An 18,951-nucleotide genomic window follows, 5' to 3' on the forward strand; every position below is an offset into this window, starting at 1 on the left:
TATCCAGTACGTGGTTGCACTACCCCTCCCCCTTTTTATTAAAAATACAATATGGGAGAATTCACTACTGACCACAAACAACAAAATAAACGTAACAAATCCACTTTTACCATCCGTATCCAAGGAAGCTGAAGACCTGTACAGGTGTTGCATCGACTGTTCAGCGCTAAACATTTGTGTCAGGCTCCTGAAGTGCAATCCTGCTTCCCAGACATATCGGGCCTTGCCTTAACTTCAAAGCCTCAGACTCAATTTCCGCTAACGCCGCATATAGTAAGCTTCGCATAGCATAAAGCCGAATTCTCTGTCCACACAATAACCAGTTCTACTAATAGAACACAATACCAACGTGATTTCTCTCTTTTTGAATTCTGTAATTACAACGCGGGGTCCTGATAATCGATGTTATGCTTTCTCGACCACTAATATGGATTAAATTACTTTAAATAAAGTAAATCAGATCTAAGCTTTGGAAGTTAATACACCGAAAAATATCATCATTGCAATTAATCTATATCTTCTGTAGATCTTAATAATTTCAGTGAAATAATAAGCCATCGTTCTACATTTAACCTCTTCAAGTGAATGCCCATTCTTACCTTTAAATACCAACAGAAGCAATTTCCAAGAAATTCGATATTAAAACCAAATAACTTTCAAATCACCACTCGAAGACCAACCTTAAAAAAACCTTCAGACAAAACCAACACACAGTAAGAGCAGACTACCAACCCTTCCCCCAACACCCCCCCCCCCCCTCCCCCTCTCACTCACACACACACATACATACATACACACACACACACACGGCACAAGTTACCTCTGAAGATTTAAGGATAAATAACTAGGTCAGAGTTTAGGTTATGGATAATCACGATGATTTTACACGCCAAGAAAATGTAAGTTGTTATGCGGCTTACTATCGAAAAGAGGATCTGCGTTGAAAGCAATATCGTAGATACAAAGTTGGCATTCTTGGTCTGGAGACCTTTTTTTAAGACATAGGATTTGGCTTCCTGGTGACGCGGGGTAACGTTTACAGCGATATATTGTTAGGCCTCTGAGAAACATCGAAAGGAGAGCAGAATCTCCACAACATAATTGACTACGCTTTACAACAAACTGTATAGTTTGTTATGACTTGCAACCCAGTCCCCCCACCCCGATTTAAAAAGGTAAAGGTTCAACTGAGAAATTAACGTCGTGCGTCTCAGAAACAACAGTGACAAAAATGTACTGACGGCCAGTATTAACACATTTTATAACAAGGTTTGGATTTATGATACAGGAACCATCTTTTCACCTAGACATCTACACTTGCTGCATGGTAATCATTTCAAAAGTCTACAATAAAACCCATCTAAAGGCAGGCAAAACTAAAACAAACATCTGTGTCATCTTCAGCCAGAACACCTTTCTAGACCATGTGGTTCGAAGAAGCCATGCTCTATAATAATACAAGAAAAAGTGCGTTTCCTTTTTCTGCTACTAATAATCTAACTATTTATTTATAGTTGTTCAACGAAAAAAAGGAACAGAAATCCTACCTACCATTCTGATATTGTTTCTTACTGGGATACTATTGATGAAAAACTGGATGCCACAATCGAATTTGACATAACAATAAACCAAATAAATCTATTTTATTTTCTGATGTAACTTGAAAATACGTTTCATGATACAAAGTATTCAAAACGTCAAGTTACTTCTAATATTTCCATAATTTTGATAACGTCTTAAACGTTTTTATCATTATGATACTTGAACAGGTTGAATGCAGATGATGTATTGAGGGGTAGAGATACCTGAACAGATCTCAGAATCGGATGTCTCCTAACTGAGTGCTACCCTGGGGCTTTTCATTTTGTTTTCTAATGAAGAAAATACTAGAGATTAAGTTGCACGAGGTGGAATAAATCTGCCAAAATACACATTTGCTTACTCATTTATCCTTCTAAACGTAATTATCGAAGACTAAAATGGAAAAGGAGTTTGAAAATCGGTTTTAAATGATTTCGTATATATATATATTTCAAAGTGCGCAGTGTTCACCGTGTAAGCACCAACACCCACACCAATAAAACCCATCAAATTTCTTGGCAACCTAATTATAAACAGGAAAACTCACCGATTTCTCTCTCAATAATCGTTTCTGAATAGGACTGCCTTCTCCCCTCTTCTAATGTTCTGTTTTTCCTCTCTCTCACACTCTCTTTCCTTCCTTGTGTGTTTATTTTTTGTGTTATTGTTAAAAAGCTCAGGATTCATCCAACCAGGCCTTAAGCCGAGCCTCGGGCTTTCCTGAGGTCACCGACCGAACCTTTTTACATCTTCTCTCTGACGTTTCTAGGGGTGGGGAAAAAAGAACATGGGGGTTGCTGAGGAAGAGGGGGCGGAATTTGCAGGTTGTTGATAAAGTTCTCGATTTTCAAACAGGCTTTTTTCTTAAAACGAAAATAAAAACTTGGTCCAGGCGGGATAGGGTTTGTTGTTATTTTTGCGACTTTCTTCCCCCCCCCCCCTCCTCCCTCCCCCCGTCAGGTAACCATTCGTATCACGTATCACGAGACTATTCCGTCTATTTGTAGCTGGGGGCCGACTCTTGCTTTGCCGACACCGGCCTCGGTCTGTGAGCCGATGCAGCTGCAGCCGCCGTTGCTTCCGCAGCCCCTCCCCCATCCATCCATTCCCCATCCCTTCCTCCCCCCCGCCCCCACCACTCGCTCGGAAATGGCGGGCCGCCCTGACAAAAGACACGGGGTTTCCCCAAGCCCAGGTGCAGGGGCTGGCCGGGAAGACGGCCACAAGATCCTCCTCCACCGTCTCCTCTCCCAGCCGGGGCGGGGAGACGAGTGGAGGCTTCGCGCGGGTCAGCCGAGTCCAACTCCCGCCCCACTCGCCTATTGGACAATCTCAAAGCAACGCCGCCACGGTCTCAACTTCCCCCGCCTCTGACTGGCTGATGGAAATGCCAATCAAGCGGACGAGTGGGTCTGCCAGTCCACACACGCCCCACCCTCCTCTGCATGGGCGGGGCTTGTTTGATCGGCGGATTCGCGTGGAAGGCGAGAGGGAGTGAGACGGCACAAGGCAGTGTGCGGGGAGGACATGGTTAAAGACACGTCCAGTGGATTCTCAGTACCCACAAAAACACCGGGATCAAAAGACGCCTATTTTTTTTTTTTTATTGCTCAGCTATTCACGGATTGTTCATTGCCGGTGTGGATTATAAAAAAAACAAACACCTTTTTTTTCCAATGAAAAATAAAATAAAAGCCTGACCGGTTCGGTAATGCGGAGCGCAGATAGCCAGACGCTCGTTGGATTTCTGTGTACATATTTTTTTAAGAAACAGAAAATGTACGGTTAATCTTGCAGTTTAAAAGTGTGTTGGATTTGGCGTCGAAAACAATAAAACTTAAAACATTGCGAGGCGAAATGTTGGCTTTATTTACAGGACAAAATGGCGCCGGCGGGAGCCCGCCCCACCTAAGGTGGAGCCCGGGTGCTGCTCGCTGCTCAACCACTCGCGGTTCTTTTGTCCGGTATGTAAGTTATCTCTTCGGTTTTTCACGGTGGATTCTTTTGGTCCCAAGACTTAATTTCACCCCTTTCCTTTTGTTTTTGTTCCTTTCTACTTAAAGTGTTGAGGTTTTGTTTGCCGATGTCCGGGACGGATGCGGGAGCTGCCTCGTCATGTCCGCTTGCCCCGGCGCCCTTCGTTACACGAGTCATCTCATCGGCGGACAACACCCACTCGGGTTGTCGGCCACCCCACAGGCACGGCCTCCTGCCCCCCTTCACCCTTCCCTTCCCTCTACTCCCCTCCCCCAATTAACCCTCTAGATAGAAATCGGACCGGGACGCGATTAGAAATCGGACCGGGACGCGATTGTACATTGTCTCATGTTTGACACAATGCACCAAAGTAAAAATGTGGGATGGTGATGTGTGAACGAGAACCAGCAGTATCTGAATACCACTCAGTTTCTCCCACCAAGTAGAATAACCAACATGATTACTCAGCCCCCATAGGCTTGGCAGAGCACTCGTTGTTATATTCATGGTGAATTGGTAAATTGATTTTTATAAAATGGGTCTGTGAACAAAATAATGGGAGAGAGAGATCTGGTTTTCTGCTGTGGTTTAAGGTACAGTTGATTAGGATTAGTTATTTTTGGCAAACCTTTTTCAAGGCTTGGAGCATTGATAATTATCAGTCGCCTCTACGTTTACCTTTCTGTTAATAGATCACTTTAAGAAGATGGCCCGTTGCAGAATGGATTATGTATTTGCCTTTGCGTCGAATTTGTTCAAACAGGCCGATCAAACGTGAACATTAATTTATTTAAATCATTTGTGCATATTGCAGGCCTGCGAAATGGCTTCCTGTACACCAGCTGCAGTGCCAAAGTGCAAACGATTTTGCTTTTGAAGCAGTATATTTAGTTGATATGTCGAAATTCCCATGAGTTGGCCCAGTTTTCACGAGGAATCATTTGTTTTGAAGAAAATTGGTCTTACTTGCCCATGATCAGAAAGGCTCGTTATCTCCACTGATGTATTTCACAACAGGAGGAATATTCCAATGTTAAATTCCATTTCCAGTAATAATAAAATATTAGGTGCAGGGGAAGCATCATAAAGACTTTACATATTTTATTTAATATTACAGCAAGCTTGTATAAGGGAGCTGATTCAAGTGTGAACATCTTAAAGTCAAATGTTTTGTTGTATTCTAGGGCCTTTTAAAATCCCAGCTGATGTTAAACATCCACAAATGATGAACTAATCTTTGTCCAACACATCTTACACCAGTCTACATCTTGTGTGTACCCCTGTGTCATGCCCATCTGATTGAGCCTTTTGAAACATGAATGTTGTTTGGAAAAATTATAATCTTAGATGCTGGGCACTCCCTGATGATGTGAGTGTTTTGTAATGTACTAGGCATTCTTTTTCCTAATGGAAGCATTGTGTAATTTTCGAGCAAGTAGTTTAAGGATTGGATACAGATTTAAATATATTAAAACCTAAATCTATAGTGACAATTAACCATTTTCTGTTTACTGTTTACTTGGTAGTTTTTGATAATGCTTTCTAAACAATACTATTTGCTTGGAATTTTGCCTGTCATTGCATTTCTCTTTGAAATTGTATGTCTGAAAATTAAACTGAAAGGCACAATTGGAATGTAGTCTTCCAGTTGGAAAAACTATAGTAACAGTTCTATTCATTTAAAAATATATAATAAATCCTTGTTTCCCTTAAATATTTGAATCTACTCTCAAGGATTCTGGAAATACATAGTTGCCTGCATTTTTGTCCAATCACTCCCACAACAATCGCATTGATGGAAAATCAAATGGTTCCTTGCTTAGCCTCTCCATATATGATTGCAATTCAAAAACATGGTTCAACAATGCATTATATTCTTTGACTGCAGATGCAGTTGTTCCAGCTTTACATTATTTCACTTTGCATAATAGTGAAGCACAATAGCCAGGCGATTGAACACAATACTGTCATGGCAACTAGGCTAGATAGTTGTGGGTGAGTCACACTTAGCCACCCAAATATGAACAGACATTCCATGAAGATACATACACTAAGGTTTCTATTCCAGATGTTATGTAGTAAAATTATTGCCTTTTATGACAAACAAAAAGCAAGATAAATAACAGAAATATACTGTGTTCTGCTATAGAAGTAAACACGTTGAGACTTCTAGATGCAAAACCAGTTTACACCAGCTAGTCCTGGTTTTAATTTCTTGTCAGTACATGTCCTTGAACAAAAGCAGAAACAGTTGTGGGAATGAGGAATTGCTGTTCATCATTCTGTTTTTCTGATTGGCCACAGCATTTGTGCCTATTGCATATTTAATTAATATTGTTTTACCACAATCTTTACCCTTGTCCCATTTTCTTTAGTTTGCCCTGCCTGATTTATGTAATCTGCACAATTTATTTGGCCCAAGAGTACATTTTGATCATGGAACTGCTAAAATGCCACCATCACACTGCTGACAACAGTTTGATTAGTGTCACCACTTTACTCATAGGATTAACTTGATATTTTACATTGTGAGACTGCCGAGTTAATAAAATATCTTAATTCAGTTTTTGATATAACTTCACATTATATTAAAAACTCACAAACTGCTGTGCAGTCTGTCGATTAATTCAATAATTCTCGAAATGCCAAGTGAAAAGACTTGGGTATCTCCTGGCCTCAGAAGTCAATGAGCAAGTTAATAATGTTTCATGACTCTACAGTTATGACCAGAATTGTAGTTTGTATCACCGAGCACATTTCATTTGTGGAGCAGAACAGTCATGGTATTCAACCTGTTGAGGTGTCCATTGGCACAGATGGAAGTTAAAACCAGGGATAATTAATAGTCAATACTGAAATATTTATTCCCTACATTACAAACAGCCCAGTTTTTCCAAATGGTTCATAGATTCATATCCACAGCACAGACAATGGCTTTTTTTTGCCCAACAGAAAGGCTGGTTTAATTTTAAACACCCAATGGGATATATTTACTGTTGCTTATGGGAATGGGAGTCCAAGGACGTCCCAAATAAACATCTGGTGTCAGACCCCACCCTACCGGTCCCTGGCACCAATCTCCCAAGGAAGCAGTGGACGACGCTGAATAGATTCAGGACTGGACATGGCCCCTGCTTGGCCAGCCTTCACAAATGGGGCAGCAGTCCAACCCCATGGTGTGCTTGTGGAGAGCAGCAAACAATGCAACACATCATTGAAGCATGCCCTCAACAAAGACTCAAAGGAGGACTTGTCACCCTTCATACAGCAGATCAAGAGGCAACTGCTTGGCTAAAGGACTTTGCATTCGCTAAATAAAAATAAACTGTTGCTTATGATTATGTTGCATATTCCAGAGGATGCAAATGAGTGATGTAACAACATGGGCCAGCATAAGGAGCCACTCAATTGAAATGGAGTTAGCCATTTAGTTGCATGGCTATGTGACAGAAAAGTATTCTGTGGCAGTGTACAAGATCCCCAATGACACAGTGTGTTTTGGTTGTGCCTAAATATGAAATGTATTCCACTACTAATTGCACAGTTGCCAGTTATGCTGAGCAGGTTAACCAAGACAATTAATTTTAGCAATAATGAACTGGAAACAGTGTAAGCTGGTTAACTGATATTAATGTTTTGGTTTGCTCTTAACGTCGGTTCAATGATGGCACTCGCATGCATCAGTAAGGTGTGTGCTCAAGCCTTTCTACAAATTTGCAAAGTTGTCTGGACAGGATTATATTTGTCCCTTCATAAATGGGCATAAACACTTGCATGACTTGCCATTGTTTATTAAATAATAATTTTATCTCATTGAACATTGTAGAGTTTTACAAATTCATTGATACATTTCCTATATCACAATTTAAATAAATGGGGCACGCCTAATCATTTGGAAGTGGTAAAATGTCAAATGAAGATTTAATTCATTTTCTGAAAAATGAGGCTGGATATAAAGCAGGCCTCTGCTAAACATTCCAGGAAGGGTCATACATGCAACCATAATGTATACAATACATAGTTTTAAAATGCACAGCTTCATAGTACTTGACCACACAAGATGATTTCATCTTAGTTCGATATGACTGTTGGAATTCTGAATGCTATTTTCAGAACTAATGCTTTTTATGTTACCAATTTAGCTGAGAGACAGACCTGTACTTCTTCCCAAAGTTGCAATCTATTCCAAGTGCACTGTAACATTGCCATCTGGAGCAAAGTAAGTGGAGCATTTGCCTGGAGTACAGACCATCACAAATGGTGCATATTCTCAATGACACTTTTGGAAGAAGCGCACACCTAGCCAAGCGAAAGCTATTATTCGTGGTTCAAATTAGTGCTGAACCATGTATATATTTAGAGAAGGCAGAATATGACATTAGCTTTATTACCAGTTGCTGACTGTACACAAGTACCCATAACAGTTATTGTGCGTGCCCATTGGTACTGGTAACTCAGCAATTCCTTGGTTAAGCTAATGTAGAGCCAATGTCATCAACAGAAGGCCAAATCAACTTTCAAGAAAGAAATACTATTTTTTGTAGTGAGGAATCAGTGAAGAGTTGTGTGTATGGTGAGAGATAATAACTGAACCAACATTGCAGTTAAATATATCCATCAGAAGAACATAACTTAAAAACTTTAATTTGAAATAATTAATACATTTTAAATGACAAAATCCAAAACATACTTAACATGGTAATGATTCCTGGTGCACTGAGATTGACCAACCTCACTGACAGTTGGAAATCTCATAGCAGGACCAGAATAATTTATAAAAACCACTTAACTGGAATATCACAGGTACCAGCTAAGTTGTGGTATAACTGGACCATAGTTAGTACATGACCATTCAATAAATGCTTGTTCAATGCCCAAATTTTGCAGGCGGCACATTTCCTTCACATTCATTTGAATTATTTTATGTTATTCATAATTTCGTACATCCTGAACCATTAAGCGGAAACATTCTGATTCAGCATGAAAAGATCAGGATTACTGATCACCATCTATCCGGAAGCTTAACCATTAATCTGCTATTATTGCCCGCATCAATGAAAGACAACTCCAGCTGCTTGCCGAATATCAGTTTCTTTTCCTTCACAAATGTCCTTTGTCCTATGTAGCATTCAGTCCAAATGATTTTGAAAATTGACAGTATTTCAAACATAATACCGTTGAACCAAAAGGTGATATTTTGTTTGGAAGGCCGAATACTAACCTTCAAACATCAGCACAACAGCAATAATACTTAAAATTTAAGATTCAAATTATACGGCAGCAAGAATGTATCTGTTCATCATGCAGGGTTTCCAGCTATTATCATTCAATGTCTTTTTCTTTATTCTTCCAGTCACCATTTCTGTAGAAGCCAGTGTTAGTTGTTAATGTCACAACAATGGGAGACTCCCTGTTATCTGATTGACCAACTTCTCGTCGCCCATGATTGCCAAGACTGTGCGGGATCCAGCTGCAATCTAAAGTTTAAAAAAAAGGAATATTCACGATAAAAGCATACCCATAACAATTTGGATTAAGAAATGCCTCTCCCTTTTAAACAGCCATTGCAATACTGGAGTAAGATTACATTGCTCCTTATCACCCTTGGATATAGAAACAAAAAGGTTTAAAGCATAGATAATAACTATTTGGCCCTTGTCTAATCTAGTTGCAAGATAACTTTTCAGCTTTCTATGTTCTTACAGGTGACAGCAGTTTCAGGTACATTTAAAATGTGAAGATCCATGCTGCTGTCACCCTTTCTGGCAAAACATCGCAAATCCCCACCTTTCCATGGATGATGAAAATTTTCCTCAAGTTCCTCCAATTAACTTAATCAATGCTCTGTAATTGCAGGCCTTGCTGGTGAAGAAAATGATCTTTGCCATTCACTCCACCTTGGGCATACAAATTTATATCTCTGCATAAATGTCCCCATATTGTATATAGAACATCTCAAGCCTCACGGGTCTACGATTAGTATCAATGTTTTTAATTTCCAAATCCCTGACAACATCTTCAATTTTTCTCTGAACCCTTCCTGATGCTGTCATATCCTTCCTGTAATGGAACCAGAATTTCATACATTTATCTAGCCATGTCAACTAATATTTGTAGAATTGTATAACTTTTGCTTCCTTGCTTCCATACCTAGACAATTGACAGGAATTATTCCTCACTCATTAAAGGGTCTCAACCCAAAACATCATCCATTCCTTCTCTCCAGAGATGCTGCCTGTTACTCTAGATTTTTGTGTCCAACTGATTTATTAATCTGCTTTTCTGCATTCATGAGCCCCTAGGTCCTTCTGATCTTACTGAAATGGCCATCAGTCATTTCTGCCAATTAGAAAAACGCGTCCAACATAGGCCAATCCCAGTGAGTGAAAATTTGTAACAGTGCAGGTTTAGCACTTCAATGCCTGATTTATAAAAATTAAATTGTTGGTTTCAGCCAAGATGGCACTATATTATTTTTCAGTGTCTTTACATTTTAGAGGATCCAAGGTGTCATCGACCCACAACCTTTCGTTCAGTGTTGTCTGGTGGATGCAACTTTCTAGGCAAGGGCTGACTTGCGAGGGATCGTTTAGTGACACAAAAATCTATCACTCACTATTGAATCTCATACATCAAGACGAGTTATTCACAAAAGTGGAACCAATCCAGTTTTCAATCAATAGCCACGTTAAAAAGCGCGTGTTCAATCTAACGTTTAATTTTTATAGCCGAACGTTAATTTTATACTCAAAGGTTTACCTGTGTCCTTCCTGCATCTTGTACCAAGTAATTTGGTAGCTTCTGTCGACATGCCAGATCTTGTAACTCCAGGAGATGCCCAGTGTTCATTCCCTTCAATACAATCTTCTTGCCTCTAAAACAAAAGATATTCAGCTAATTTATTTATAAGTTAGTGGGATGTAGGCGAGGTATACATGAGCACTTTGTATCATCATTCACCTAGAAGGAAGATATGGTGAACAGCAAGATCAGTATAGGGAATACTAATTTGCTTGGACAGTGTGAGATCAAGATGGTGATTGCGTTCGGTCTCTTGAAAATGATTGAGGTGGATAAATTCCCGGAGCCCGATTGAAATATTCTGGGTTATTGAGAAATCCAAGAGAGATTATAAGGGCCAAGACAAATATCTTTGTATCTTCTCTAGCCACAGGAGAGGTCCCGGAGGATGGGAGAGTAGCCAATGGTGTTCCTTTGTTTAAGGAGTGCCAATCCAGGGAATTATTATCCAGTGAGCCTCACCACAATGGTAGAGAAGCTACTGGAGAGGGTTCTTCGGTGCAGGATTTACTTGTATTTGCAAGAGGATAGGATAATTTGGGACCAGCTTGACTTTGTCCACGGCAACTGTGATGTGTTGCACTTTGGGGGGTAAAATGCAAAGGGAATGTATAAGGAAGGAGATGTATAAGGAATTAATGGCAAGGCCCTTAACAGCATTGATGTACAAAAGGAATATCTGGGTCCGAGTCTCTAGATTGTTTTCTCTGGCGTGTCGGAGGTTGAGGGAAGACCTGACAGGAGTATATTAAATTGCGAGATATCAATGGAGTCGATAATCGGCATCTATTTCCCAGATGGAAATGTCAAATAGAGGGCACGGGTTAAGATGAGAGGGGGGACATTTAAAGGAGATTTGTAGCAAGTTTTTTTTTTTTTTAAACAATAGTGGTGGGTGCCTGGAACACCTGCCAGTGCTGTGGTGGAAGCAGATAGCTGCATTTATAATAATACGAGGGATAAAATTTCTCTCAAATTAAAAACTGAAATCTGTCAATTCTCTTGTGAACAGCAGGTAAAAATTTCAAAATACAAAGCTGTGGTATATATAATGTTAAGGAATAGATTTTTTATTATGGTCATTAGCTATAGAAAATAGCCGGCGTCCCCGATTTCTCTTCCTTGACCTTCGAGCATCAATCACCTTGTTACATAGCAACTCATGTTCATCTCTCATCTCCTGTCACGAGAGATTCCTTTCCAGAAAGGAGATGAAGACACCATGGGTTTGAGTTAATAACTGATCACCGAATACAAGTGGGTTCATACTCGAGTAATAAGTTAGAAAGGGAGTAACTACAACTCTCCAACTTGAATATGGCACAGCAGCTGTGGAGTTATGCAACATACAGTAGTTGTTAGCAGCTTATTGTCCCTTGGAATCAATCATGTACAAGTAGCAGAGTTTAGTCAAACTGCAACAATACCAAAAACAGAATTGTCACATGAATCTAATTTGCAGAAAATAAATGGGAAGTCTGACAGTTTAGTCAGGAACCCATCAACATTCGAGACTGATGCCTGCCATTTGCCTCTCCTTTTATTGGCTTCAATTATTTCAAAAAGCCCTCTAGTGACAGATGCGGAAGCCTGCATTAATAATGGAAGAGTGCTCAATTTGGATTTATCGTGAACAGGCAATATAATTTAAATAGTATTTTGTGCATCCCAAGCTCCTGGCGTATATTTAATTTTACAGATATTGTTTGTCACGACCCAATTCAAAACTTGAGCAATTTGACAGTACATTCCTAATTGGTCATTTATTGAAACAATTATATTTTACCAATCTCCAGTCTTCCCATCTCAGTATTATGCACAATCGTTTCTATACAAGTGTACATATGATGCAGCCTTTCCCAGCAAAACTCACCCATCGTCGTCCCATATTCTCAGCGTCGTCTGCCATCTGTCCGACTCCTCCATCATCATCTGATACAAGCCCAAAGCAGCGTGCGCCACCTGTGCTGCAACCTGCAACATTGTAAACAGCAAAGATTATAAAGAGCTCCTCTAGGATCTTTGGTAAACAGTGTCACAGTACAGCTCATATTTAAACATCCAACACCATTCTAAATACCATAAGAAAATGTAAAGAAACATTTAGACAGTTTCATGGCTAGGACAGGTTTAGAGAGATCTGGGCTAAATGCAGGCAGGTGGGACGAGTGTAGATGGGATATGTTGGGCCGAAGGGCCTGTTGCCACGCGGTAAGACTCTATGACTATCTATTCAAAGATATTCTAATACGTCAAGTAAATATGCAACATAAAGCATGCAAGGTTGTACTTTTCACGACTCCTTTCTCAATTTCCTCACAATCCTGCTATTTGATAAGTGACCGTGTCACAGACTCCACCTGTCCAGTTTAGAAATACAGCATGGAAACAGGCCCTTCAGCCAGTCAAGTCCTTGCTGACCACTGATCAGCCGTTCACACTAGTTCTATGTTATCCCACTCTCCACACTAGGGGTAATTTAGAGGCCAATTAGCCTACAAACAATCTTCACGATTACAGATCTTAACGGGAAAATTCTGAATTTCAGCACTGAAGCAGTTTGGTCCAGGTATTTCTCAAAAAACACTGCAACTAAGCAGCCAATCAAGGTGATTGCATTCATGAAATTACAGCAGTCTTCTAATGGGTGTTGTAATGTTGGGGGAGCAAAGGCAGGGGTAATACCGTTAATTCTGTACAGTACTTAATTTGAATACGATGCACCCCAATGTGACCCCTAGCATATTGTTGGTGAATGACTTGCAAATGAAGATGTCATAACATCAAGGAGTTACATTCTCTGTTATTGGAGACAGTCATTGTCTGGTACTTTATTGGCACACATTTTATCTGCTACATTATCAGCCCATGCTTGAATATCGTCTGGTCTTGCTGCATGCAAATGTGGGCTGCTTTTTTTTTTGCTGAGAAGTTGAAATTAAACATTGTGTAATCATCATTAACATATCATCTCTCTGAATGTTTCTATATTTCCACACAAAGTATTTTTATCATCTTCGATGGGTGAATAAAATAAATGAAAAATAAATCTACATGTGGTTTTTTTTTTTAAAGGCTGTAAACATCACATTTTTTAATGGGATATATCACTTTTATATTCAGGTTAAGAAATTCTGTATCATAGTTGTAATAAAAACAATGTAACACAATAAATTAGACTGGTGTTATGATAATCTATGTTTCATGTTTAATAATCGCAAATAAAATGTATTATTTCAACCAATCTGTAATGCTTCTAACCAACAATAGCCACTATTTTGTACGAGGAGGAGAAAAGTATAAGGGTTCAATTTATTTTGCATCTAAACCCTTATTCCCAAGGCAACCTTGTGACCAGCCTACTGAATTCATCACCACTTCTATTACAGACTCCAAGGAAACAAACGCAGTATTTATTCCCCAGATCCCATCTCAGGGTCCATGCACAATTTGAATTAAAATTGTTTACTATATACAATTAAGATTCTCAAGTATGATTTCAATTAATTGCAAGTTTATTTTAATCTGGTCCATGCTGTTCCTCTGTGACGAAGCAGTCATAAATACAATACCTTTCCGATTCCCATGGTCAATTCCATGTTCACAACAAGTACCATCTTGTACTCATCATTCAAGGACTCATTAGCTTCAAGCCCAGGAAACATCTAAAGATTAAAATATAGGAAAAAACAGATTAATTTCTAACTCTGGCAATTAATTTTTTCATTTGAATTCAATTAATCAATTGAAGTATTGCAATTAAAGATTTTTGACACTGAACGAACGTATATTTGGTTTGAACACTAAACGTTAACAGTTATCTTTCAGGATTTAACAACAAACCAGGATGGGTACAGAACCAATAGCAGCTGGAGCTATTTGGGTAGGGGATCAGCTGTCTCAAAGAAAATGAGGTAGTTATTGGGGCTATTATCCTTAACGATGTGGTACAAAAGTTGTATAATTATCACATTTCTGATAGGTATTTACACATCAGGTGCTGAGAAGGATTCACAGCATGGTGGGGTCTAGCTAGATCACCAGGAGTCCAGCAGGAAGATGATTCACAGCTGGCTGAGCACTCCGGAGATCTCAAAAGCCCTCTCTTGGACATTTAATAACCAACAAGCTAAAGAAAAATGCATAGTGATTTCAAAAATACAAATTTTGGTCAAAGTGATTACTAGGATGCAAAGCATTTCCTGTTAATGAGTGCATGGCATATCTTTTGAGGCTAGGAAAGACAAGAAAGATCACAGTCTTGAAACATTAACTGTTTTCTCTGCAAGAATAATATGTCACTTACTAAAAGTTGGCAGCAATTACTGTTATTAATAAAAGCTAAGGGCTTCTTTGTGCATTCACTTGTAGACTGCCAACGGAACAGTCCAGCACAGGAATAGGCCCTTCAGCCCAGAATGCTAGTGTCAAACATGGTGCCAATTTAAACTAATATCTTCCGCCTGCATATGATCTTCCAACTTCCTCAGCCTCCAGTACTCTGAAGAGATCAAATCGTTTGTCCAACCTCCCTTCACATCTAATCCAGGCAGCGTCCTGGTAAATCTCATCTGCACCCTCTACAAAACCTGCACATTCTTCCTCGAACAGGGCATCTGGAACTGCACACGATACTCTCAATGCAGCCTAACCAAAGTCCTATAAAGTTGCAACACAACTTTCTGACTCATACTCAATGCCCCAACTGATGAAGCCAAGCATACCATACAACTTCTTTATCATTCCATCTACTTGTGTTTCCATTTCAGGAAGCAATGACCTTGGACCCATGATTCTTTTGTACAACAATGCTCTTAAGGATCCTCTCATTGACTCTATACTTTGCTCATACATTCAAATTCTCAAACAGCAACACCTCTTACTTGCCCAGTTTAAACTATCTGCCATTTCTCTGCCCGTATCCATTGCTGATCTATCTGAAGCATCTTTTGACAGCTTTCTTTTCTGTCTGCAACTCCAACTGTTGTGGAGTGTGCAAATGCATTAACTAACCCATCTAAATTTGCGTTCACGTCATATATATATATACATAGATGTAAAAAAAACTCCCACATGTATCGCTGCAGATACCACTGGTCACAGACTTCCAGCTAGAATAACATCCTTCCACCACATGTCTTCTGTGGGTAAGCCAGTTCTGAAAGTGGAGCAACTGAATGATTCACGTCAGGTCTCATCTCAACAGTGCTAAATTAATTTAAATTAAAAAATAAGGCAACAAAGGTACACTTGATGGAACATCCTGGGCTCAAAATAGAACATGTGAACATGACTCACAATAACTTATTAATATTTCGAAGCGTGGGTGTTGCGCAGTAGGGATTTACTTAAAGCAAAGACAAAGGTTAATGAATATCTAAAGCTTGGATATCGATTCTGAACGTAAGATGTGCCTGTCTTACAAAGCCCAATATTGTTTATCACAATTGTGTGGTACAGGAAACAATAACAAAATTGAGTTAAAAATAAAAAACTGAATAAAAAGATCAATTCTGTACTGCAAATAAACCCTCAAAACTCATCCCATGGGAATTTTAAGGTGTGGAAAGATAGCATTTCGAACATGCCAGAGAGCTGTGACACACAGGAAACAAAATCCAAAATGCAAAGATAAAATAGTGCCAATCAGAGGGGATGCAGATGCTGTACAAGCAGGATGAACAGTCTCAGAATCTGCCACTGCTCATAATGCTTAAGTAATGCCAACCGAAAAAACCACAAGTTAATTTTCTGCCATGGCACGATGAGATAAACAATGACATGATAAATTGCATGCGTTATGCTGCAGTATTATGGTGTCTAGGAAAAGTATATTTAAATGGATCTGCAGTTCAAGGAGCAAATGGAGGATTTCTAAAGGATTATTTGATTTTTATTTAAAATCTAAAACACATAAAGTTGTTAAAAATATTAAGTTTTTAATTGGGATCGTCCCTATAGTTTTCAGTCCTAAGGTATGCAATACATTCCAGATTGGGGCACTAATTTAAACCTCATTTCAGGATCATTATAGATTGCATATGCACATGTCTACTTTGTATCCGTCGTTGCCTCTGGACTTGCCTGCAATATAGTGGCAGGAACACTTTCACACATCCTGAAAGCTGGTGCAATAGCTTCCCCTTTGCTCTATTTTCACAAACAATTCTCAAATCTGAGTCAATGGAACTTGAACTTGAAATTATATTTCACTGATTTCTGTGCAATAAATGGGGGTTACATTTTGCACAAACCGCCCAAAATTAGCCCGGAAAACAAAAACAAAAAAAAAGCAGCCTAACTAGAACAATTTCATTTAAAGAAATCACTTGTGCTTTTCTCCCTTTTACAAGCACCAGGACATGAACCGCATTTTCAGTCGGCAGCTTCTCAATGCTGGCTATGTGCAATAGGGCAGTAAATGAAAATCAATATGGACAACTAAAGATAAAAGCTGATATTCTAATGGAGGCACTGCTAAATCATAAATGATTCTGATGCCGTGCAACCTGCTCCTTGTTTAATTATGAGTGACCAACAATGGTGATAGGTCACAACCTTTAGATGCAGTTTTTTTGTCAGCAATTAGGAAAGATGCACCAGGCACATTGTTGTCATTACTTGTGGAAATCATGACTAAAAGTGCTGTCCAATTTACAGAAATGAAAATGTGTAGTTTGCATGTCAATAAAGCATTTCTTTTATAATCTGATTGTGAGTTAATGCTTCTCTGAAACTCAGACAAATTAGATAATGTATAAACTTGATTGCAAGATGCATCTCCCTTGCTGAAAATGGCTCATGTTAATAAAATAAGCCAAAACCCACCACGTTTTGTCCGAGCCTTGGCTGGACAGTAAAACATTAAAACACATACCGGTATGTTTAAAAAAAATAAAAATAGATCACATTCACTGTTATTGCAGAGATATATCAAGAAATCACTACCTCTTGTGAGAGACATCATAGACATTACACTTACTTCAAGCTCACTGAAGTAAAACATAGCAGCACAATCACTGGATTGATTTCCAGTTTTAACCAGAGCCTGTAACCAGACAAAATATATTGATTAGTTAATTGAAGACTCATCATAAATGATACAATGATATATGGTAGGGAGAGATCATAGAAAGAATCACTTTGATCAGCAGTAAACACTTAAACTTTTGAAATACCAGGAACACTCTGTCAGAGTTTCCTCTAAAACTATTAAAACATGTACTCAGACAATTAGGTGAGGCACTAAAGAAAGACACATGACCTCGGATCAGGAAGGAAGCGTAGCAGGGAGATCAATTTTCTTTTAAAGGAAGAAACTGTTATTTATGTTGTACATTATTATATCACAGAGCAAATCAAAGGACATCCCAACCAATGAATTATCTTTAACCCTCAGTCAATATCATCAATGGCAACCTAATTGCACTGTATATTTCTCAAAGAGTAATTGAAAGTGAAGAACCATTTATACTGTGGCATTGACTACAGAATTATGTGACCAAGATGTGGCAAAACATCCCATGTTTTCTATGAATAAAGCCACTATATTTTTATACCCAACTTAATCAAATATCATGGACCTCAACTTAATGCTTTGCATGTGAAACAGAACTCCAACTTGGCAAACCTTCCTTGGTGCTTCACTGAAACATCAGTGTGGATAATGCTTCAGTCAGGAGGTGCACCAATTCATAATGCAAGAAAGCAGAACAGAACCAACCTGGATCTCATGTCATCACACCTATTCAGACCAAGAAGAGGCAAGATTTTTTTCCCCTGAATGTTTAAAAGTTATGACAACACAATAATTCAAACATTAAAATAATGTAGACATAATCATAAAGAAGATTATGAAACCATAGCTTAAAGACCAAAGACCAAGAATTGGAAATTGAGCTTAATTTAAACAATCAATTTTTGGTCACGATGCACATAATAGGCCAAATGGTCTATTTCTATACTACAACTAGCTACTGCATTTTGAATAAAAAGTTAATAAGCATTGTTAATATAATTCGAATTGACTGGTATAACAAAAGCGAAGATTAATACAGTTTAAGTATTTTCATTCATCCAAGTACAGCCTTTCCTTTATTTTAATGAAAGGAAAAGCCAGTCAAGAATAAATGGAAAATCTCCTCATTGGTGTGCAATTAAAATATATTTACACGTTCAGTACTGAATTTTAAATGGGAAAGAATGATTAATAAAGGGCTTTGTTAAATACATTTGGAGCCATGCTAACCACCATTATTATAAATGTTGGAAGTCATGATAATAAGATCACCCCAAAAGAAATGCACACCAAACATGTAAAAAAAGACATGAAGGGAGATTAGACACATGAAACCAGGTGGGGAAGGAGGTGGAGAGAAGAGATAGTCATCACGTCATACAGTGTAGAAACAGGCCCTTTGGCCCAACTTGCCCATGCTTACCAACATGCCCCATCAACATTAGTCCCACCTACCTGCTTTCGGTCCATATCCCTCTAAACCTACCCTATCCATGTACCTGTCTAAAGGTCTCTTAAAAGTTGCAATAGTACCTGCCTCAACTACCTCCTCAGGCATATTGTTCCATACACCC

At 38.9% G+C, this 18,951-nt stretch overlaps 2 protein-coding genes and 1 long non-coding RNA gene across 11 annotated transcripts in view; 1 reads left to right on the forward strand and 2 right to left on the reverse strand.

Moving 5' to 3' along the window:
* The window catches only part of setd5 (SET domain containing 5), a 145,722-nt gene extending 143,065 nt beyond the window's left edge, over positions 1 to 2,657 (reverse strand). For 2 of the 8 annotated variants that reach the window (XM_033037121.1, XM_033037115.1), the window contains exon 1: positions 2,129 to 2,656. The gene's annotated coding sequence lies outside the window, so the exon portion shown is untranslated. Of the gene's footprint in view, positions 1 to 110; positions 197 to 599; positions 734 to 920; positions 1,027 to 2,128 lie in introns of those variants that run through there. The other 6 variants (XM_033037122.1, XM_033037123.1, XM_033037118.1 and 3 more) reach the window with 6 other exon arrangements.
* A 219-nt stretch (positions 2,658 to 2,876) lies between these two features.
* On the forward strand, positions 2,877 to 5,051 carry LOC116983386. The gene is made up of 2 exons (XR_004414679.1): positions 2,877 to 3,545; positions 4,373 to 5,051. It is a non-coding gene; the product is annotated as an uncharacterized LOC116983386 (long non-coding RNA).
* Positions 5,052 to 7,171: 2,120 nt separating this feature from the next.
* Positions 7,172 to 18,951, reverse strand: part of LOC116983385 (probable peptidyl-tRNA hydrolase 2) — a 30,272-nt gene continuing 18,492 nt past the window's right edge. For both annotated transcript variants that reach the window (XM_033037127.1, XM_033037126.1), the window contains 5 exons: positions 17,342 to 17,407; positions 13,932 to 14,024; positions 12,233 to 12,333; positions 10,318 to 10,432; positions 7,172 to 9,035 (listed from right to left, as the gene is read on the reverse strand). In XM_033037127.1, the coding sequence (XP_032893018.1) occupies positions 8,949 to 9,035; positions 10,318 to 10,432; positions 12,233 to 12,333; positions 13,932 to 14,024; positions 17,342 to 17,407 (462 nt within the window). In that variant the 3' untranslated portion in view covers positions 7,172 to 8,948. The remainder of the gene's footprint in view (positions 9,036 to 10,317; positions 10,433 to 12,232; positions 12,334 to 13,931; positions 14,025 to 17,341; positions 17,408 to 18,951) is intronic.

Source organism: Amblyraja radiata, chromosome 18, assembly GCF_010909765.2.
Source record: "Amblyraja radiata isolate CabotCenter1 chromosome 18, sAmbRad1.1.pri, whole genome shotgun sequence".
Taxonomy (NCBI): domain Eukaryota; kingdom Metazoa; phylum Chordata; class Chondrichthyes; order Rajiformes; family Rajidae; genus Amblyraja; species Amblyraja radiata.